At 29.5% G+C, this 23,264-nt stretch overlaps 3 protein-coding genes across 6 annotated transcripts in view; all 3 read right to left on the bottom strand.

Annotated features, from left to right (window-relative positions):
- The window catches only part of LOC123259908 (potassium voltage-gated channel protein Shal), a 187,998-nt gene that overhangs the window by 51,680 nt on the left and 113,054 nt on the right, over positions 1 to 23,264 (bottom strand). The window lies entirely within an intron of this gene.
- LOC123259909 (E3 SUMO-protein ligase PIAS2-like) lies at positions 1,496 to 5,039 on the bottom strand. Its single transcript, XM_044720722.1, has 3 exons — positions 4,845 to 5,039; positions 1,947 to 3,018; positions 1,496 to 1,648 (listed from the first exon to the last, which is right to left on the bottom strand). Exons 2-3 carry the CDS (start codon positions 2,997 to 2,999, stop codon positions 1,619 to 1,621), a joined length of 1,083 nt encoding a protein of 360 aa, XP_044576657.1. The 5' UTR covers positions 3,000 to 3,018; positions 4,845 to 5,039; the 3' UTR covers positions 1,496 to 1,618.
- On the bottom strand, positions 6,126 to 8,482 carry LOC123259907 (E3 SUMO-protein ligase PIAS2-like). Its single transcript, XM_044720717.1, has 2 exons — positions 8,342 to 8,482; positions 6,126 to 8,036 (listed from the first exon to the last, which is right to left on the bottom strand). The coding sequence occupies exon 2, from the start codon at positions 8,021 to 8,023 to the stop codon at positions 6,131 to 6,133; it is 1,893 nt and encodes a 630-aa protein (XP_044576652.1). The 5' UTR covers positions 8,024 to 8,036; positions 8,342 to 8,482; the 3' UTR covers positions 6,126 to 6,130.

The following is a 23,264-nucleotide window of genomic DNA, read 5'->3' as shown; positions in this document are numbered from 1 at the left end:
CTTATTATTAATAAATCGATAAGATAATAAATAATCTGTGATACGTCATTATATTAAATTGACATAAATAAACAGTGAGATCATAACGGCAATAAATTACAAAAAAGGTAAACAATAAATTACCAGTATATTATAAAATACATAATAGAGTATGTAAATAGTATGTAGGATTAAATGAAATGCCGATTGTGTATTTCTTTGGTCAATATAATTGGACAAACGATCCGGAAGACTACACCAAATGTACAATTAAAATTTATTGTATGTATATCGTATATATAAATCGTCCATATACTCTTATAGGCGTGCACGTATGAGTGTGTGAGTATTGTATGTTTGTACATACATGTATATTACTTGTGGAATATATTCGGGGATATAGAGACATAATATTCTATGAGGAGAAGAGAAACAGAGCTGACAGACATATATTGCCCGATTATTTGGATTCGCGAGAGAACGAACACATGGCATAATTACCTCGCCGATTAATTAGAGGTAGCCGCGGTATAGAACAGTAGTCACTCGCGCGAGTAGAGGAAGGCTTGGTGCATAATAATTTACCGAAAATAATGAGTCACGTAGAGTTTGTCGTATGCCGGATTTCTCGTTGCCATGTGCTGCAATGCTGAAATCGTGCATAACAACCTGTGTTCTCTTCTATTCTACCTACTGCAACTCTACACCTGAGTTATCGATCTTGTCTCCTTTCCTACGCTCTACTCTTTATTGTCCAAATTCAGAAAGAAATAATTGAGTTAAATGCACCTTTATTTTCTGAGCTAACAGCGTTCACGGAATTTTTATGTTACCCGAGATTTTTTGATAATCACACCGCTTGAATTATTTTACCTGAGGGTTTATTTTAATGAAATTTTTAATTAATTAAAAATGGTTTATTTTCAAAAAATTTTAGTTCTTTAAGAAAATTGTTTATTCATTAAATTTGTTTGCATAATAAAAATTCCATTTAATTATATTCTTTATCGGCGTATTTTTGTATGTACAAAAAATTTTACAACCAAGCGCTGATTTTTTATGACTAATTTTGAAATATAGATTCACATTTAAAAAAGTAAATAAAATAAAGAATTTTTTGAAGTAGCTTACAGCAAACATTTAAATATTTGAATCATTTTAATAAAATATCTAGAAATGTATTATTTGTCAAGAGCTATTTCATCTCATTAGAAAATTATAAAGAGTTTTTTATCATTCACTCATCATAAAGTTATAAATTATTATCATTAGTAGTTATTTTTAATTATTTACAAATACAGAAAAAAATTCCAAGTACCAGTTTAAAATTTTTCTGTAGTAAAAGTTAAAAATATAAATATTAATTTATAAATTTTTCTCAAAAACTATCTAAAGATAAGAATTTTAATTTTTTTTTTCTAAATTTTTATAAAAACATTAATTATTAATCCTTTATTTCTATGAATTATTTGATTTTTAAAATTAAATAGCTTTAAGTATTCAATGAATTTTCAAGTACCAGCTTGATATATTCCAAACTCAAAAATTTAGCAATTATATTTAAATTATTGATTAATAAACCCAAAAAATTTAAGCTGTTTTCTTTATAACTACAATATCAGGTTCATCACAATGACAATTACAAGAACAATTTTGTCTCCCTGAAGTAGACGGTAAGCTGCAATCGAAATCATCACATCTAAAACTGATCGACTTCCCAATTTCAAAACACAGTAACTGACAATTTTAAGATTTTTTTAAATTTTTCTTATCAAAAAAAAGTTTGCGCGTCTAATTGATAAAAAATTTGATTTATGAATAGAAAATACTTGAATATAAATATTAAAAAAAAAAAAATACTTAAAATTAAGGTCTGAAAGTTATAAAAAATGCAGCAATACTAAAAAAAATTAGGTATAAAAATTTTGCAGTTACTGTGTATTGACAGCCGTGATATACTTGATACTTTCTTCAGTGGAATCGATTATCACCGAGTCATCCGAGTCATCTATCAGAATAGTATCATTATCTTCAACATCAATAGTAGCATCCAAATCGATGGTCTTTGTACTGCCAGCGTTTTCCCACGAACCATCCTGGAGCAATCGTATATCATCACCGGTCAATTTCTTCGACGATAAAATTTTCCTGAAGAAGTCATCGATTACCAACTTATCAAAATCTGCAAACGAATCACAAATCGGACACTTCCAATTGTGAGCTTTCTCGTTCACTTGCAGAAAGGCTTCAGCGTCAAAACACTGGAGATGTTGGCATTTTGTAGAGAGACAGGGAGTTACGATTCTTTTCATACTCAGAGGACAGATCAGAGATATCTCTACAGCAGTTGGAATTATTTCGCTGTCTTTTTCAAACTTGCTCTTGATCGCACTTCGAGTATAGTCCGCACTTCGAACATCTTTAGCTGATAATTTAGTGAACAGATCATGGCTGGTCAATGTTTTTACCAGATAAACTGCGATGACGAATGGACTTACTGAAGGATGCCACTTTATTTCAATTTTATTAATATTAACATAGGATAATTTCAATAACGAGGTGATATCTAATGGCGAATCATAATATTCAGACTTATACTTCTCAGGAGCAAGTGTGGATAGATCACAGTAGTCGTTGTTTATCCAAATTTTCAAATCTTGTGGCAAGGAATCTGGTTGAGTCCAATTGGGGATGTTTCTAACAAAACGCACAAATACCTTCACATTATAAATATTTTTTCCATTTACTTGACAGCAAGACTGACAAATATCATTAACTTCTTGAGAGGTTAAACTGAGGTAAATGTTCTGGTAAAAAGGGTTTGTTGATGATAATTCTATTGGTCTGATCAATACTTTCAGAGTTTCATAAAACGGAAGATTTTGGAATATTAGATTTTTTGCGAGAGTTCTCCTTATAGTTGATAGTTCATTTAATATTTGAGCTAATCCGTCAAAAATATCTGAGATGGTCCGATCATGAGTTCTACTTGTTGGTTTATTAGCTCCTATGTGATACATTGTGCTTGGAAAATTCCAGCTATATGAAGTAAAAAAATATTTATAAGACACTTTATTTGATAATCAAGTACTCAAGTTAAATATTAGAAATTTTAAATTAGCAGACACACGGAAAGAACAATATGACACTGGATATCATCCCAGATTATACTGAGTGAAAAAAATTTCAGATAATAACTAGTCACGAGGTAGTATAATCGCTAATATAATAGCTAGTATAATCCAGATTACAATGATTATAATCCAGATTACAATGAGTATAATCCAGATATCATGCAGTATAATATGGATTTTTTTAACTACACGGAGAAAAATTAATTGTACTAATTACTATACAAAAATATTAACTCCTACTATTTGAAATGTTAATAAAATTTATTAGTCACAAATTGATAGGTGGTATAATTGACAATTGTAATAGTTACTATTAATAATGGTAACGATTAGTATCGAAAACAATAATTGTAATTATTAAAAATTATAACTGCTATAATCGAAGATGGTAACTGTAACCATCTCAAGTTGTAAAAATTCTGAAAAAAAAAAATAATATAAATTTATTTAATTAAATTCTTTATTTGCATCGATATTTTAGTTATGTACATTTTTTACTTTAAAATATTAAAAAAAGTAATAACACAATCGTTTAAATCCATATATGATAAAAATTTTTAAATATTAGAACTGTTATTGATTACTTTAAATGACATAATTTTTGAAAATTATGTTTTTTAAAAATTTTTTGTAAGATTAAAATTTTTTTTTTTTGAAATTTGAATTTTATTGAAAATTTGGATTTTTTTTTGGAAATTTCAATTTTTTTTGAAAAACTTGGCGTTGAAACTTGTTTTAGACAAATAAAAATTGAAATATAAATTAAATCCAAATTTAATCCCGATTTTTTGTGCACTACACTGCGCTGTAACTGCTTTTAGTTAATTCAGAAATGCATCCACGCTAACGCAGATTCTTAATTTTTTTAATATTTTTTACTAGCTTAAATAGTTATTATTATTACTGGTGGTAACTGCAACCATCAGGTTATATTAGGAATTACGATTTTGATAATAGTAGTAACTAGTTAAAATAATAAAAGCTATTATTACTGATTACCATCATAATAGTAGTAATTACCGTCAGGATGGTAACTATTACAATTCAGATTGCTTACATAATTATTTAAATAATATTTACCACTATCGAATTCAGTTGATAGATTTTACCATAACTAGATAATAAACTCTACTATAAAATTTTCTTCGTGTACTATCTGAAATTTTTTTTACCACAGATATCACTGAGTATAATCTGAGATGATTCCAGTGTCATCTTGTTCTTTCTTTGCACCTGACAATTTTTTATTTTTAAAAATTGATATTGAAATAATATTCAAAGAAATTTTATTCTTTTTTCTTTTTTTTTGTTTTTTTTTTGTAATTCCTACAGGGAAGTAATTTGTTTAATTAAAGTAATTTATTTATCAAGAAAAAAAGTTAAAATTGTGAGGTGTCTGTTAAAAACAAAGTTAAAACTATGAGAATAGTCAATCATCATTAATATTTATTAAAAAACAGTAAGTTTTTACATTAAAAAAGAACTAATTCTCTTTATATTAAGAATTATAGTGATAAATTGCTTTAACGGATTGTTGGAGTGTAATACAGCAGAACAAAAGATGTAATAAACAATTGCTGGGGGAAATTAACAATAGATTCATTTCGAGTTTTGAGATACAATGCACTTAGCATGATAGCATATTTTACTCTTGTTGAAATTATGAACAGTCGTTTTTGTAGGTATTGTAATTGCTAATTACATATGAAATTATGTTAGACTCACGTGTACCTTATTGTAATTATAATAGCAGTAGATTAATTAGCGGTTCCGAATGTGGTTAATGATGTTCCCAACCGGGCTTTATTACTTCAGGTTTATTATTTATGTGTGGATTCATTCACGGGCATATTTTACTCGATTTTATTTGCGTAGATTATAAGTATGCACACGCGTTTTCTTATCATAAATAAAAATTTTACAAAATAGATTCTAAAATGAACTCGAACTCAAAAAAATGGCGGTTTTAATATTACAAATCACAAAAATAAACAAAATACCTCTCTTCCAAAAACTTATTAGGCGCATACGCGCGCCTTGTAAACACAGAAGTTTTAGAGTGAAAAATAAAATGCAAAGATTTTTTATAATTTAGATTAAGTTAAACGTTAAAAATATTTTTTTTTTTTAATTTATATTCATTTCAATCCAATTACAAGAAACGAACTTATTAATAACGAATATATAACTGACACAGTTTCGGAGTTGATGTTAATAAATTTTTAGTTACTAACATCACCACAAGTGTCAGTTCAATCGTGACCTTGTTTGTATTTTTTTTTTCTATTTTGAAAGTAAAATTATTTTTATAAAAATAAAATTTAGAGTGAAAAATTTTTTTGTTAAAAATACATGGAAAAAATTTTTATTTTTAACTTGTAATTTATTGAATTAAAATTTTTTTAATTCTTGAGAAATTTTTTTCTCAAAAGTTTATACACTTTTTCTACAAATTATTATAAGACATTTTTATTTTTAGTTTTTTTGAGTAAATTTAAACTAAATGAATTTGTGGGATAAAATTTATGAGTTAGACAATTGAAATACTCTTAAATAATTTATAAAATGAATATAATTCTCCAGATTGGAACAAACAATTAAGTAATACTGATATTGTTAATTATAATGTATTCTTTAATAATAATACTAATAAATTTAAAAAATAAAATGAAATTACTGACTCAATAACAAATATTAATCTTATTTAATTTTCTAATATTGCATGCCAGATAAAAGTGAAAATAATAAGTTTTTCAATATAACCCACAATCTTGAACAAAAATAAAATATAATTTGTCTTACCTTAAATTAAAATAAAATAAAAATACAGAACCAATTGGAAATTCTAGTTCTCAAATAATTAACAAAAATAAGTAGTAATTTAATTGAATATTTATTTTAACAAAATTAAATCCACTGAATGAAAAATAAAAATTTTATCATCATAATAAATTTCTTATAAATTATGTTAACATTAATACTTGAACAATATTAGATATAAAAAATTTATAAATTTCTTAAAAATAATAATTGCTATCATAAGGCACAGTCTGATCAATAATACAAAAATATGGCGAGTGTTGACCATAATTAACTTCCAGATCATTAGGTTCCTGTTTAAAAAAAATCCTTCCACCGATTCCTTCACCTTCTTCATCAGAAACCAAATCAATCAGCGAAACATCGTCGGAAGAATCATCTGATTCAACATCAATAACTTCCTCTCTAGACTTTTCCTTCCTCTTGATCAACTTTGCTCGCGGTACAAAATTATCCCAGGATCCATCTCTTCTGAGCTTAACCTCATTGGTTTCCGGCTTGAGCTTACTGGACTTCAAAATGTCATCAAAGTACCCGTCAATGACAATATCCTCAAAGGAAGTAGGTTCGTTACAGATCGGGCAATTCCAAGCCGATTTATATTCGTTCATCTGCAAAAACATCAACAAATCGAAGCACTGCAAATGCACGCACTGAGAACCACGACAAGGCGTGCTCATCCTCATCATTCCCAGAGGACAAACCAGCGATACGCACAAATCAGTCATCGCGATTTCTGCCCTATCTCCGCTGAGCTTATCCATGACAACATTTTTCGCAAAATCGTAATCCTTGCGATTCAAAACCTGGATCCGGTTGAGCAGATCAGAGCAGGTATTTTTTCGCGCTAAATAAATTCCTACAACATATTTATGGTTCCTTTTCCTTTCTTCAGTCCAGCCGATCACTATCTTATTAGTTTTGTAAGGCTTGAGCTTTACTGAAAAGCTGATATCAATAGGTCCCTGTTTCTGGACTTTAGAGTCCTCATCAACAAATTTGTTCGCAAGCACCACGTCTTCGTTCACTGAAATAGATAAACCCGGCGGCAATTTGTCTTCTAGCTCAGTATTTTTATCCAGCGCAAACCTGACCAGCACCTGGTTCTTGTACTTCCACTTTCCGTTGACCTGATGCTCAGTCCTGCTGAAGGTATTGAATTCCCTATCATTTAGCTTAAAACGGAACTCGTTTTCTTGATAGAACCCTGAAAAATCTTCCAATCTCTTCGGTCTCATCAGCTCACTTATGAAGTCGTAGAACGGCAGCTTTTTGAACTGTTTTGGAGGCAAATTGTCAACTTTTGGTCCAAGACGCATGCTCAGAGGCTCGTAGCACAGATAAGGTTCGTACCTTCTGTTTCCATGCGGACGAGCGTATACTTCTTCGCTTTCGCATGATGAAGAATACTGGCTGTAATTTACCGGATATCTGGGGACTGGTCTCTTAGGATACCGATCGTAACTTTTTGATTTGTAAATCGAGAACGCTGAATCAGCTAGTGGCGTTTCGTATCTTACAAACGAGTCACGTCTAATGGGATAATCCTTGTATCTTACATATGAAGATTCATAATCATATCTGTCATATGTTGGAACACAACATAAATTTGAACATGGACATTCATTTTGTGATGTGGTAATTGGATTTCGGTAAAACGGCACTTCATTCCACGATCTATAGCGGTCTGATTCGCTATCTTGATATGATGAATTTGAGGAACAAAAATCTGAAGGTCGAGATGAATCACGATAACTTGATCTAGTAGTTGAAGTATGTGCTACATTATTTGTTCTGATAACTGAAGACTGATAAACGGTAACATCCCTTGAACTCGTGACTGGTAATTGATATAATGATACATCGGTTGGTGATTTAGTAGTTAGTGTGGCACATGTTTGATCACTTGCTGAATATCTAGTAAAAGCTGATTTTGATATTGAGGACTCGCTCCAATCTTGACATGCAAGTTGTGGTGGGCTATTCATTGTTGAGTAGCAATTTGCTTGTTGGGCTTCTATATCAAAGGATAGCTCGTGGAAAACATTAAAAAAGCGTTCTTTGGAGATTCCGGGGGTTAGTCTGTCCATTTTGTAGAAATTCCTTTATTTATAACAAAGAAGACAATTAATGATTTTATTATCTAAGCTATTTTAATTGAAATTAATTACTTATTTATTATATGTCAATGTTGAAAATAAATAAACATTCAATAATAAAAAATTAAAAATTGACTTTTAGAAAACCAAAATTTTAATACTGAAGTTAGCTGTTAATTATTGTAATAAAATATTTTTTTTTTTTTACACAAAAAAAAATTTTTAAAAATCTAAATATTAAGAATTAATTTTAGGATTTTTAACAATCAACATGTGTTACTTTTTTAAATTTAAATTTGTTGAATTTACCTGTTTATAATTGTGTTGTCCAATATCTACTATGTTCACTTATTAACTCACGTACTTAATTTAATTTTAGTGTATTTAATTTCATTAATAATAACAGATTTAATTAAATTGCTTAAAACACAGTTAAAGAACTTTAATCATACTCAGTAAATTTGAGGTTAGAAAAACTGTACTCATTAAATATTAATTAGCAGATAAGTTTCTGCTTTACCGATCTCCAAAATTAATGATGCCGTAAATATCGACTGTCGCATGATACTATTTATAACTTTTGGCGGGTATTAGGAACTTTTTAAAAAAAAATTTATACTTTCTTATATTTTTCGCGGTTGACTGAGTAATGGGTACGGGTATTTCTGAGATTTAACGAATTGGCATTAAGATATCGCATATAAATCTTTAGCTCTCGGGCAATCGAGTTTCCACGCGAGCAACCACGTACCAGACGCTCGGGTTTAGATTTTAGATGAGAAAAAGATAAATATAAGTCGTAAATAAAAAATCTTCTGGCTACTTACAGAGAATTTTTTTTAGCGATGTAAATTTTTTTGCATTTATTGTAATAGTAATTTATTTTATTTGTTTGAAAAAAAAAATTGAAAAGTAAATAAAAAAATGAAGAATATTTTTAATAAGATAGAGTTCTAAAAACTTTCAGTTGACTACAGTTGTAGCAGACAATAGAGAAGTTGATTTATCAGGTAGTATAAAATTTTACGTCTTACAAAGCGGAAATTTAAAACACTGGGTTGTGTAATAAAAAATAATAATAACAATAAAGAGAATGTAAAACCAGCGGACTTTTATAGTATCTATTTTTTTATTTTTCCAGAAGCCTGAAGCCTCCAAGCGACTTTTCACCCTCGACAAAGTGGAGTGTGAGAAAGAAAAACGCTTGTAGTAATGCTGAGAGTTTCGTTTGCGAAAATAGAACATAGATAAAACAAAGGGAACCAAGTTGAGAGAACCCGTGTTCATGTATATGTACCAAAGTACCGACTATGAGCCATATGAAAAATTTCAAATTATTATTATTAACTTCTGACACTTTTACGCCTTTTACTGGCTTTCTATTTAGCGCGTCATTAAACTAATTATTTTTTACTCTGCAAATACTTCGAAAAAAATATATGTGTGTTTATCTGCGGCCTTCCTTGGCTATCCGAATCCAGAACTTCAAAGTTATTTCTTTCAATATGGCTGTAATTACACGCTTTCAAGTTTCCGGTAATTTTTATAAAATAAACCTAATAGTTGAAATCATTGATAACGTCAATCTTTATTTAGTAAATTTGAATTACAATTTTAATTTATTATTAATACATTTTTTTTATTTTAATTAAAAAATTTTTTTCAATTGATTTAAAAATAAACCAAGTGTTGTAATTTATCAAAATAAATAAATTAAAAAAATTTTTGTCTTCTTTTGGCATATACTGTAATATAAGCACTAAAGATTTTTTACCATAAATTTTATATAAAATAAATTAACTATTTTAAATGAAAAATTTTAATCATAATTTATTTTTACAACTTATTAGATATTATAAATATTATAATTAACTATCATATTTATTTATTATAATTGAATTATCAATATTTATTTTTTATACGATTAATTTTTCATAATTAACTTCCTCTTTTTTCACATCATTGTTCATATGTAATTTTACATGACTTAACATCAACAAGCCAATTTTATAATTTACTTTAATTTTATTTTACATAGTTGGAAATTTTCCTCCATTATCGCTTTAAGAAAATTTGTGTTAAAAATTTTTGTATTAAATATTTAACAATTTTGTGCGTCAAATGATACAGTTGTGTTAAATGTAATGTAACGCCCAAAGGTATTAAATATTAAACACAAAATGTTTTAAAGCAATAATTACAAAAGATTTTTTACTATCAGTATTTTATCCTTATGATATTTACTATTCATACAATCAAAATAAAAAAGTAACTTGAATCAAGAGAAAAGTTTTTAAACCAAGAAAATAATTTTGAAGAATTTCATTATTTTTTTTATTTATTTTTTTATTTATTTGGTTTAAATGCCAAGGCAGCAAGCCGAATGGCAAAATTTACAAATATTTAAATATAAAGATAAGAATATTTAAATATAAAGATAAGAATATTTAAATATAAAGATAAGAATATTTAAATATAAAGATAAAAATAAGTACACGTACAGTTATAGCAAGTACTACCATGATAAATAATACATTATGCAAATGAATACTTATGATACATTTTAATGCATTTTACCGCAATAATAATTTTAGTAAATGATGATGATAGGATTTAATTGGATTTATTAGTATAATAGTGTAGTGATATAATATAATATGCATGTAGATATGTAAACTCCAGAGATTTGTCTAGATTTTTCTGAGATTTACAATTTACCGTCAGTTTCTAATTTCATGAAAAATTCAAAAGCTTTTGTTTTAAATGTTTCCAAACTATGAGATTCGATTATTTCAATGGGCAGTTCTCTCCAAAGCCGTATCGCTGACACCACAAATGAATGTTCATATGATTTTGTAGTAAAGTGTGGTATTTTAAACATGACGTTATTGTATTTTTCTGCTATTCTTTCTGATCGTCTAATGTCTTGGTCCTCTTCTATGAATAAATTCCGTAAGAATTTTGGTTCACCAGTGGATAACAGTTTATAGAAATAGCACGCCAAGCAATACAATCTCTTTGTCTTAATGTTTAGCCACTTTAGAGAAAGTCTATGAGGAGTAATATGTTCATCTCGTTTCAAATCCAATATGAATCTAATTGAATTATTTATTAATCTTTGCAATTTATAATTCAATCGTTTAGAGGAATCCAGCAACACTAATGAGCAGTATTCGATTATCGGAAGAATTGTGGCAGTTATTAATAATTTGCGAGTGTATGTGGAGAGTATATTCTTCCTATGTTTAAGGCTATTTAGTGCTCCATAAACCTTTCGAGTAATATGTGCAACATGAATGTCCCAGGAGAGATTATTTGTTAAGTAAATTCCCAGATGTTTAGTTGAATTTACGTATGGAATAACCTTTCCGTCAATGGTTATCTGGGGAAGATCATAGCCTTCGAGTAACTTCAATTTGCTATTACTTCCTAAGATCATGACTTTAGTTTTTTGAAGGTTAATCTCAATTCCATTTTCTCTGGCCCAGTCAGCTACTGCTTGTGCATCAACATTCAATTTATAGGCTGCTCTATTCAATTCATAGAGTTTGAAGTGGAGATATGTATATTTGTCGTCAGCGAAGAGACCATGTTTGGTGTATTTTAATCGTTTTGCCACACCGTTTATAACGATTAGGAAGAGAATAGGACCTAGAATTGATCCTTGCGGAACTCCAGAGGTAGTACTAATTGGACTTGATGGTACAGAGCTCAGATCAAGAACTGATTGTGATCGACGTGTTAGGTAAGATTGAAACCAGCAGATTACTTCAATCGAAAAACCCATTTCGTACATGTTAATATATAGAATTTTTGGGTTTACGTAATCAAAAGCTTTCGAGAAATCAAATAAGATGAGGTAGGTAAGATCTTCTCTATCAATAGCTCTTCTGATTTCCTCGGTTAAGAGTAGCAGAGCCCCTTGGGTGCTGTGAAATTTTATGAATCCTGACTGATAGTCATTAAGGAGATTGTTTAATTCAAGGTACTCGACCAATTGATTTGCAATGATGTGTTCGAATACCTTAGCAAAATGAGACAAATTTGCTATCGGTCTTGTGTCTGACATGGATTTTGGTGAATTTATCTTGTTTAATGGAACAATAAATACCGATTTTCAAGCTTCAGGAAATATACTTGTTTTGAGAGAACGATTTAGGATGTTCATTAAAAATATAGATACTTGTTGTAAATGATCTTTCAGCCATTTAATGTCTAGACCATCAGGACTTTTTCCTTTGGACTTTTGTAAAGTCAGTTGGAGATTTTTAGTGACATCAACAATATCTATTTGTTTCCAATTTAATAAGCTGGTTACTTTTCTAGAAGTATAAGTAGATAACTCAAAAATAAAATCTCTGGAACATGAGGGGTGTTTCTTTAGAATATTTGCATAAAAAATATTCAAATTTTTTGCATTATCCTGAATCAAAATCAAAAATTCTTGAATCAAGTAAAATTTACTAAAACCAAGAAAAATTTCTTAGTTTAATAATTTTTCTACTTAAATCAAGACAATAAAGTTCTTGAAAATTATTTTCCTGATTCAAGTTTATTTTTTTTTTTTTTTATGTATGAATTTAATTAAAATTATCATGAGCATAAGTGTATTAACTTTTATTTTTTTTCGCACTGCTAAGTTTACAAAATAAGAGACCAGCAATTGACTGAAAATCACATGATGCGGATTTCCATCTGAAATTTATGTGTTAAACATGAAAGGCTAAACCCGGGTGAGAAATAACCCGCGAAAGTTGTTAACATCAATCATCGGTAGTTGACTACTGAATCCGGCATTAATATAAATCATACATATAAACTTTAAATAAACATATATAGATCTAAAACTGTACACATATACATACGTCGTATTTCATACTCTGCACTTCATACTGTTCGTAACGAGAGTACCGACTAAACATAACAGCGATAACTTAATAATTCAAACAAACAGCCGAACAAAAAGCGAATAATATAAAGCATTCTTAACGCGCTTGTCTATTAAACCCCGGCGAAATAACGCATCAAAAATTTATAAATAACATTGCAACACCTGATAACATTCCCGACACAACAATACAACACAACACTAGAATTTAATTCCGCCCATTCACAAACAAACACACACACACACACACACAAAAGATTAAATAACTGTGACCTAGATAGAATTAATCGTCATTTATCGCTCATCTCTGTTCAGAAATGTTAATTACAGACTAATAAAAAATGCGCAACTAATTACAAAATACCATGTTAGTCTGTAGGTGTATTTATTGTTTTAATCTTCTATTTTTATTTTACCTGCTCGGCATTAATGCAGTGACAAATATTTGGACTGGTTAAATTAATTTAAATGGCGATACAGTAGAACAACTAGCGGAACTGAAACTGGAACTGGGAACGAGAATGAGAATGCGAATGGAAATGAATATTGACGAACGACTAAAATATATACATATAGTCTTCAGCCTATAATGGCGACTAGAGAGAGGTTAGCTGATATGGGAGGAAGCCTTCACTCCGCATATCTCATCAATGAAAATTCAAATGGAAGCTGGTAAGCTGCTTACTCATTCGTTGAACCTCCAGACGAGAGATATCAAATGCAAATTCACAAGTCAACAGAGTCGAGATTCATAGTTACGTTATGCGTGGACTATACTACGACATGTTAGGGCATAATTGAAGAATAGCCGAGCGTTAAATTATCATTTTCGCCTCGTCGAATTATTTATTTATGCTTCGAAGCACCTCAGGATTTTTGTCACCTCGTTTGACGTATCCAATATTTTTTGATTTTTTCTATGAGATTTATGAGGGAGTTTTTTTATGTATTGTTATATTTAGGCGGAATGACTTGGTTTAACGAAAATTGCAATTGTATGGGAAAAAAATGACGAATGTTAATCAATAATTGATATGAACTTTTGCTTTAGAGAATTGCTTTTTTATTTCAGTAAAAAATATTTTTGAAAAAATCAATGTTAATGTTTTGTTAACTCTGGATTGAAGAAAAATTTTTTGAAATATTTATACTCAGTTGAAAATTTATAATTATCTTGTAAAAAATTTTAGCTAAGAGTGTGTTCCTCAAAATACCTATTAGGTTGTTTTATATTAATTATAATAAGAATGTGAATTTAAATTTGCAAAAAAAAAATTATATATCAAATTTTTAGATGCTAAGATCTGATTGAAATTTGTTTATTAAAATTCAATTTTAATTATTATTTTCTAAATGTAGAATAAAATTAACTTTTTTTATACATGATTTCAATCCTATTCATCGAAATATGCTTTTTGTAACAAAGCAGTTTCTACACTGTTTTAGTACCCTATAAAAATGTAAATACTGTTTCAAGAGGATTGTGCTTGGAGTCTGCAAATAAATCGATGCTTTTTTTTATTGTATTTGTAATGGAATATATTTGCAATAAAATTCAAATCTTTTTTAATTCTTTAAGCGATTATAATAATATTTGTCTTACTGATAAAATCTAATTATTAAATATAAACAAGAAATACTTGTATTAAATTTAAAAATTTCCACTAAATATTAAAAATACAATAAAATTGACATTTTAAAAAATCTTTATCTTGAAAAAAAAAAAAATTAGAAAAACGGTAGACCCTGAAGGCCATCCGTGCAACTTCCCGCTAATTCCATACCTAGGTGCATAAATCTGCACTAATGATGTTTTTGAGCTCTTCGAGCTCAAAAATACAATTTATGTGTTATTTTGAGCTCTTCGAGCTCAAAAGTCTAATAGAAGTTTCATAGAATAATATTTTTAAAATTTTCAAACCGCACTAACTTTTGAATGAATCAACCGATTTTCACGCAGTTGCTCTCTTAAATCGAAATAGTGACTTTCGACTATGAAATAGTGACTATTCACTATTCAGTAGTGAAAAGTATACCACTATTTGAATTAGTGATCTACTCTGCACTGCAAAAATAGTGAATAGTCACTATAGTCACTATTTCGATTTAAGAGAGTGGCAGCATTTGACGCAATTTTTTTAGTTTCATGAAGAATCTTCAAGTTTGAATTGATAAAACTAGGAAATTTAGAGTAATTCCAAAATAACACTTTTTTGGAATTACTTGACGGCAATCGACGTAATTTTTTCATGCTAATAGCTGATTAGTTTTTGAAATTGATCAGTGCAGCCGTTTAAAAGTTATTCCAAAAATTGTCGGAGTTATGTTAAAAAAACACTTGTTTCCAAATATTTTATCGAGGATATCTCTCGAACTAATCAACCGATTTCTAAGTTTTTGGCGGCGATCGACGCGGTTTTTTAAGCTCTGAAATTATTCTACATCATCAAAAACGATCCTAGAAAAAATGACGAAGTTATGTCAAAAAAACACTTTTTTCGGTTTTTTTTCGTTCACGATATCTCTCGAACGCATCAACCGATTTTGACCGGATTAGCGACGATCGGCGTGGTTTTTCAAGCTTAAGGGCGGATTAGTTTTTGAAGTTGAATTTTTTCTCATTTTTTTTGAGATTTTTTAAAATCTCTCAAAATCTATCGGTCCAAATCGGTTCAAATTTACAGGAAATCTAAGTTTGAGGGAACTCTTTAGAACGCCGTTTAGTAGATTCCGATCGGTTGAGTCGTTCAAAAGTTATAAGCGAGTCACATAGTCACACACACACACACACACACACACACACACACACACACACACACACACACACACACACACACACACACACACACACACACACACACACACACACACACAGAGCTAAAGAACGGCAGAACAGCATCACACGATGGCAATCGCAGTGGGACGCCGCGACAACAGGGAGATGGACACACCGTCTCATACCGAAGATCGACATTTGGCTAAACCGAAGTCATGGCGAGGTCAATTACTATCTGACCCAGATGTTGTCAGGACATGGATGTTTTCGGACGTATCTTCACCGCTTCAAGCATGATGATTCACCGGAGTGCCCGTCCTGCCCAGGAATCAATGAAGACGCGGAGCACGTTTTCTTTGAGTGCCCACGATTTTACCCACAGCGAGATGAGCTGGAGATGATCCTAAAGAAGAAAATCCAACCAGAGACAATAGTAGAAGCAATGTTGTCATCAAGAGCCTCCTGGAACGCCATCAGCACATTTGCAACAGAAGTCCTCATAGACTTGCGTTCCATCGAAAGAAGAAGAGCAAATGACAACAACTAGAAGAAAGGTAAAATAACACCTTAGCTACCAGAAGAAAGAGCAGTAGCTAGATCCTCCCCTCACGAAGTAATGCCTAACGGCGGTTTCCATGAGGGATTAGGGGAAAGAGGAAAAGGGGTTTAGGGTTTAGTGGGTAGGGGCGCTAGCGTCGAGTTTTAGTATGACACTGCGTCGAGTCGCCACATATCCAGGCCAAACAACTATGCCTAGAATCCGTAAAAAGGATTCCCCCCCCCCTTAAAACAAAAAAAAAAACAAAAAAAAAAAACACACACACACAGTGACAACATCGCGGGGGTGGTCAGGGAAGCTTCCTATGACCTCAAAACGTGGAGATCTGATGAAAACTCGATTCTTACAAAACGGGGTGAAAACAATAACTTCCCAATTTTTGAAAATCTTCAATTTTCTTAGCGGGAAGTTAAAAAAAAAAGAAATAGAACATTTGAATATAAGGACATCTCAGTATTACCGTACTTAGTACATCAAATCTGTAAAATCTGTGAGATGCATCAAGAAAATGTACCCTGTTAAATTTACTTAAATGTTACACCGATCGCCTCACGCTTGAGTATGCAAATGTAAAAAAAGGATATATATTAGAGTACAGAATTAGGACATAATATTGGATTGGTAGATCCTTTAAAAAGTAGCACATCGTCGTCGTGGTAGTGATGGCTGCTCTCGAGATCTCTTTTCCATCTTAGTCTGTTTTTCATTCTCTTTACTACACCGTTTACACAAGAATCTCGTTAACCCTGTTTCTCAATACAACGCAAAGTCGAAAATTTCCATGTTTTTCATTCTTGGGAAACAGTTACTTTAGTATGTATAGTTTAAGAAATTGAGAAATATATAAAAAAAATTTAATAAAACCCAATATACTATTTCAGATATAAATTGCGTTCATATTAATTATTATTTTTTTTTATATCTTTTATTTTGGACGAAGAATATTTTGATCAAGAACAAGTAGTGAAAATTGTTTGTTTTAATTAAAACAATTGCTTTCAAATATGTGATCAAAATCATGTATATTGAGACGTAATTATTTATCTACTTAGATGTACTTAAGTCTACTTTACACCAGAAGTGATAATTCATCTGAAGAGGTTCAGGAAAATAAGACTTCTTAGTTAAAGTACAACGAGTAAAAAATTGAGCCTGTATATTTTGTTCTTTATCGAAATAAGTATCATCCCGGGAAAAAATGATCAGACCTGACCATGCCTGTTCATGTATGATCAGGCCTGAAATTAGATATGATCATGCCTGTTCATGCCTGCTCATGTCTGAAGCGTCAAATACGCTCAGGCCTGATCAGGCCTGTTCATGTCTGAAGGGTTAAATACGCTCAGGTCTGATCATGCCTGTTCGTGTCTGATCAGGCCTGTTCATGTCTGATCAGGCCTCTCCATACCTGTTCATGTCTGAAGTGTGAAATACGCTCAGGCCTGTTCATGTCTGTCTATGCCTAGAAAAGTTAATTAAACTTACCCTACGGTAGGTTTTTAATGATAACCAAAATACTTTTATTTATTAAATAATAAAATATACCGTTTATTGATAATTTACAAATTTATCAATCGAAATTAATGTACACACACTGAACATATTCAAAAATTTTTTCTTAGCATATTTGGTCCTTAGCATAACATTTCAGACATGAACAGGCATGAACAGACATAAACAGGCATGATCAGGCCTGATCGTAAATGAACAGGCATGAGCAGGTCTAATTTCAGGCCTGATCATTTTTTTCCGAGTAGATCTGATCAGACTTGCATAGTCAGAGATGTGATAAAAATTTTTTCTTTGATGAAAAAAATTTTTTTGGACATCACAAAATGTGCAAAATTATTTTTATCATTACGTTTAAATAATTTTGAAATAAAAAATTTGTTACATTTCCTATAGGATGTTTTGCTCTGCTCTGCTCCTGCCTAATATTAAAATCATTACTTATTTTATTATTTAGATAAATGTGATGTTATAATGAGATTCGGTTAAATAAATAAATTAGGACTATCAAAATATATTATAAAATCAATTTTTATATTATATTTATGATAAACTTATTTGATACCCCGGGTCGAAAAATTTAAACTGATTTTAAGCTAAATGATCTGCATTTGAACTTATTGATCTGTATTTGAACTTTTAAAAACATTTTCATCTATATTTGATCTACTATTCAAATTATTTTTGATCTGTTTTAAGTCTAAATAACTTTTTAGTAAAATAATTGAGCAGCTATGAATATTTTATGCTGTTTCTAATCTAATGAGACTAAAAAGTTTTAAAAGTTTGATCGGTTTTTAGTCTAGTTAATTTGTAGATGGACTTTATGTATTGTTTTCAAATTCAATATGAAATCTTATACTGTTTTTGATCTACAATTTTCACTCTAAATGTTCGAAGGCCAAAAGTCGACTAAGATAGTGACATAATTTTTTGGACTCACAAGTATCTCATTAAAAATTATAAGTCGCATTTATTTGAAAAAATAAATTAATTTATAATATATTCATACGCTCTCCTGTTTTATGAACTGAACGTTGATTACAACCTTACATCTGTCATATTTATTTGTCATAGCTTAACATTTCATGAATTATAAAAGTTTTGTAACTGCGAATATTAGTTGCAGTGATAACTAATAAATTTGTATTAACATACGTATATAAAATAGTTCTCATCGTTTGATTATGGATCTAAATCTAGAGTTTTCTAATTATTGTTATTAAACACAATGTGAATACATTGACAAGATTAAATGTTAACAAGATGACAAGATTAATGTTAAATTTTATACTTTCTCGCATCATTTAATGAGCGATATTCACTATTTGGTAGCGCGAAAAATACCGCTTGGTATACATTGCACTACGAAATAGTGAATAGTCACTATTTCAATTTCAGAGAATGAAAAGCTGTGCCCTGTAGAGGATCTTCGAGGACATGAATAAAATAATAATAAATAAATAAATATATTATTATTATTTTTTTTATTATTATTATTACTATCTAATTCGTAACAGGTCTGTTTTTGATCTACAGGCGATCAAAAACCGACTAAAAATTATGCAACGTTTTGGTCTGTTTTTGACCTTGATGCGATCAAAACCAGTTAAATGATTGTGACAAAAAAAGTCTGATTTTGGTCTTGAAACAATAGAAAACAATTTTATTATAACATTAAAAATGATCTGAAATTGGTCTGAATTGGGAATAGTATGGGCAGAAACAGATTAAATTCTTATATAAAATAGATGCACATAATAAAATTAAATTGAATGAAAAATATTAAAAATTTTTATTAATCATAAAACAGACTAAATTTTTTGACCCGGGACGTTATGTACTTCACAGAATTGTCGTCATATAAGATAGCAGCACAGCAAGCGGGAACTTCAAGGCACACGGATATCACAAAAAAAGTTAAGCAGCATTGAGCGTGGTTAGTAGTTGGATGGGTGACTGCTGGTGTTACGGCTGTACGATTATATGTAATCATTGTTTTTTTTAATTTTAATTCATTATAAAGAATTGCGTATGACTCTATCAAGTACTATATCCATAAAATTAAGCAAAATAATTAATTAAAAGTAACAATGGGCTTTCAGACCTGACCATATCTGATCAGGCCTGATAAGGTGAATTCATGCTTGATCAGGCATGGTCATTTTTCATGTCTGATCAGGCCTGAAGACTCATGCCTGTTAATGTCTGATCAGGCCTGATCATTTTTTCCCGGGATAGAAGTTGTTTTAAGAGTTTTTAATAATTTTGTGCTAGTAAATTATAATAATAATTATTATTATTTTTATCTTCATTAAATTCTTAGAAAACATAAATTTTTGTGATTCGAGTAAATCATTCGTTTTACTATTGCAAAAATATAACTGGGAAATATTTCTTCAAACATATGTTCAAAGTATTTTAAGAACAGAAATATTATAAAATTTATTCATAACACCGTAAAGTAAATGTATATTTAAAATCTAAACCAACAAATTTATACTTGTTCACAATTTAAAAAGCGCATTTGAATAAGTACTGATAAATAGATTGTAATTTATGCAGACAAATTTCCGATGGTAGAAATTTATTTAGGTTTTTTGGAGTAAGCCACATACATATGGATTACCGTTTTTTTGCTCTAGTGTATTCTACGTTGTTTGTTAGTTTGAGGTTAACATTTGTTACGTGGTAAAGTACTTTAATTCAATTGAATTTCCAGCAAAGTACTTTGTTTGATTTTCTTGCCCACGTTAATTTCCATCTCTCGATTCAAGTTATTTTTGCATATGAGTTTCCAATTAATGTTTGTAAAAAATTTACAATTTCTTCATCTATATTCTATTTCATTCATGCTTTAATTCAATCAATAGCTTTGAATATTTTAAAAGTAATAAAACTTTTATATCCGTATAAATTACGAATTATTGTAAAAAAATTCTTTTGATTAAATAACTTTTTTAAGTGCTTTTAAGTTTCTCTTTACTTCCTATCTTTAAAAACCAAATGACAAGGTCTCGATTGTTGGCTAACAATCTACGCATTAATAATTAAAAGCTTTAAAAAATTCTTACCATTTAAATTAAATTAATTTTTTACTCAAACTGAATAACAAAATTTAATAGAAATATTTTTCATTTTTATTATCGAAATAAAAATTTAATATACAATGCATCACAATTTGAAAAATGATATTCTGTAGAAATGCATATCGTGAAGTATATGAATTTTATTATTTTGTCAAGAGAGATGAGAATAAACGCGAAGATAAATCAAAAATATACAGAGTAACTATAAGAAAAGATATTGAAAGAATAGCGAGTTATTGAAAAATATTTCAATACTTTAATATTACTCCAGACTTTCATAACACCGTGGAATTGACAGCTAGTAAATAAAACGCTACAAAAAAAAATCATAAAACAAACATAGAAATTTTTAATGTCAAAAACATCCTTTGCTGCTTTTAATCTCCATTACAAATGCCAACGATACACTTGTTATTTTTTTATACTATAAATATCTGTAAGCTCTATTTATAAGCCAAGCAATCAATTTCCAATGGATCGATACTAAGTACCTCTTCAGCCGAATTTATTTAACCGCTTAAAGAGTTAATTAAAAATCACTAATAAAAAATAAGTTCGTCAGCGTTTTATCGAAATAAAGGAGTAAAATTAAAAAAAAAATTCAATTTGCATAAATGAAAGATGAATATTTTTAATTGAATAGCCGTCCGACATAAGTATTAATGAATCATAATTTCCTAAATTAATTCATAACGTTAAATTATTCCATTGACTTAATTATTATTTGAAAAGTTCTTTCACATGATTTTAATTTTAAAATTCCGATCTTTGGGTCTATTAGCACACACAATTATTCCATAAATTAAGGTGCAAACAATATAATGTGATCAATAATAATTATTCCTTTTTATTTTTTGTAAAAATAAAACAATACAAAATGGGTGACGTGAAGAAATTATTAATAATCTTAAAGTTTGTAAGGGTAAATATTAGCTCACGCGATCAAAGTCACGCGATAAAATAAATTTATGTGCTACTAAGTTTTCTTAATGAGCATGTGTTTACGTTAAGTACCTCGACGATTTGCTGGTGGCCAAATTAATTTTTGAACGTCGCTTTATTATTATATTATTAATAATGAAAGCCGTTTGTCTAATCGATACCGGAATTTAGAGTACGGTTAGGTTAGATCAGATATAGATATTGGCCCATGAATAAATATTTGAGACACTCGGTGATAGATTTATCGATAAACGGTAAATGATTGTGATTATCGATCATGAAAAGGTGGGTAAGGAATAGTGTTTAAAGTAATATCACGTGAGGTTTAGGTATCAGCTGTTTATCGGATAGCAATTTACAATAGCACTTTACAAGCCGTAAATTTTAAAAGGTTAAACCGATTTAGTTGATGCAAAAAGGTCACGCGATAACGGTACCTCACTTTTGTCTACTGTTTTATCTTAACTTAACCCTGAAATGTTAAGGTAATTTTTGGTTATATTTACACATACATATGGATATTTCATTTTATTTCATTAACCCTTCCGTACTCAGGCTATGTGAATTTTACTCATGTCTTCTTTGATCTCAATTATTTTTAAAATTCAAATGGAAAGGCTACTTGAAATTTTTTACCTTCCTACAATTTTATATTCTTTCTGACTGTATAGAATGAAAAATTATCTTTCCATCTATAAACATCAGAATAAAAATTTATTTTTGATGGCATGAATTTTCTTTTATCGCCTCAGTATTAGAGAATTTTAAAAATTGGACCATACGGCGTAGTTCGAGTATTTTATAAGTGCGCTCGCTGAAGGCGGGCGAAGTTTAATCGAAATTATATAAAGCGTTTCATTCGAAACTGATTACTGAACAATTTGTTTTGTGTAACTCCATACCCTCAAGGGAAAAATTATATATACGTAAATATCCTCGGATATATTTGAATTTTCCCAAAAATATGTACTTGGATTTATTTGCATAATATCTAGAAATTCTGACAGAAGCTGTATGTACGTAGAATTCGTTCGTTACAAAGTTATTCTATATATTTTATATTCTAACCAAATGATAATAATGTTTACTTGTAACAATATATAATTAGGTTTTTCATAAATGTATGATAGATATATGAAAAATGCAAAGCTATGCATTATGTCCAAATTATTGTAATCTGGTGTAATTTAATTACATTTAAGTTCAATTCGTAACAATTTATAAATATTGTAAAAACACGAAAACTATTTAATAAAGGTTTTTAAAAAGGATGATGTTTACTTTAATTTTAATATCCCCAGACATATCCCTGGATATATTCTATACGTAAATATCCAGGTTGATATTTTTTGGTAAATTTTAAAATATCTCAGGATTTATAATTTTATAAATCCTAGGATATATTTCCACTATATTATTTATGGGTATATAATTTTTCCATGAATCACGTTATTTGTCAATGAATGTAA

This window comes from Cotesia glomerata, linkage group LG2 (genome assembly GCF_020080835.1).
Source record: "Cotesia glomerata isolate CgM1 linkage group LG2, MPM_Cglom_v2.3, whole genome shotgun sequence".
In the NCBI taxonomy this organism is placed as follows: Eukaryota; Metazoa; Arthropoda; class Insecta; order Hymenoptera; family Braconidae; genus Cotesia; species Cotesia glomerata.
Note: the sequence above shows the minus strand (reverse complement) of the source record. Positions and strands in the feature narration are given on the sequence as shown.

Bases quoted from the DNA above. Each gene is read 5' to 3' on its own strand.
- LOC123259909 (XM_044720722.1), bottom strand. From the start codon at position 2,999: ATGTATCACATAGGAGCTAATAAACCAACAAGTAGAACTCATGATCGG. The intron at 1,649-1,946 runs AGTATCAAGTAT...CAGCTTACCGTC, and splicing joins TAATCGATTCCACTGAAGAA to TACTTCAGGGAGACAAAATT.
- LOC123259907 (XM_044720717.1), bottom strand. From the start codon at position 8,023: ATGGACAGACTAACCCCCGGAATCTCCAAAGAACGCTTTTTTAATGTT.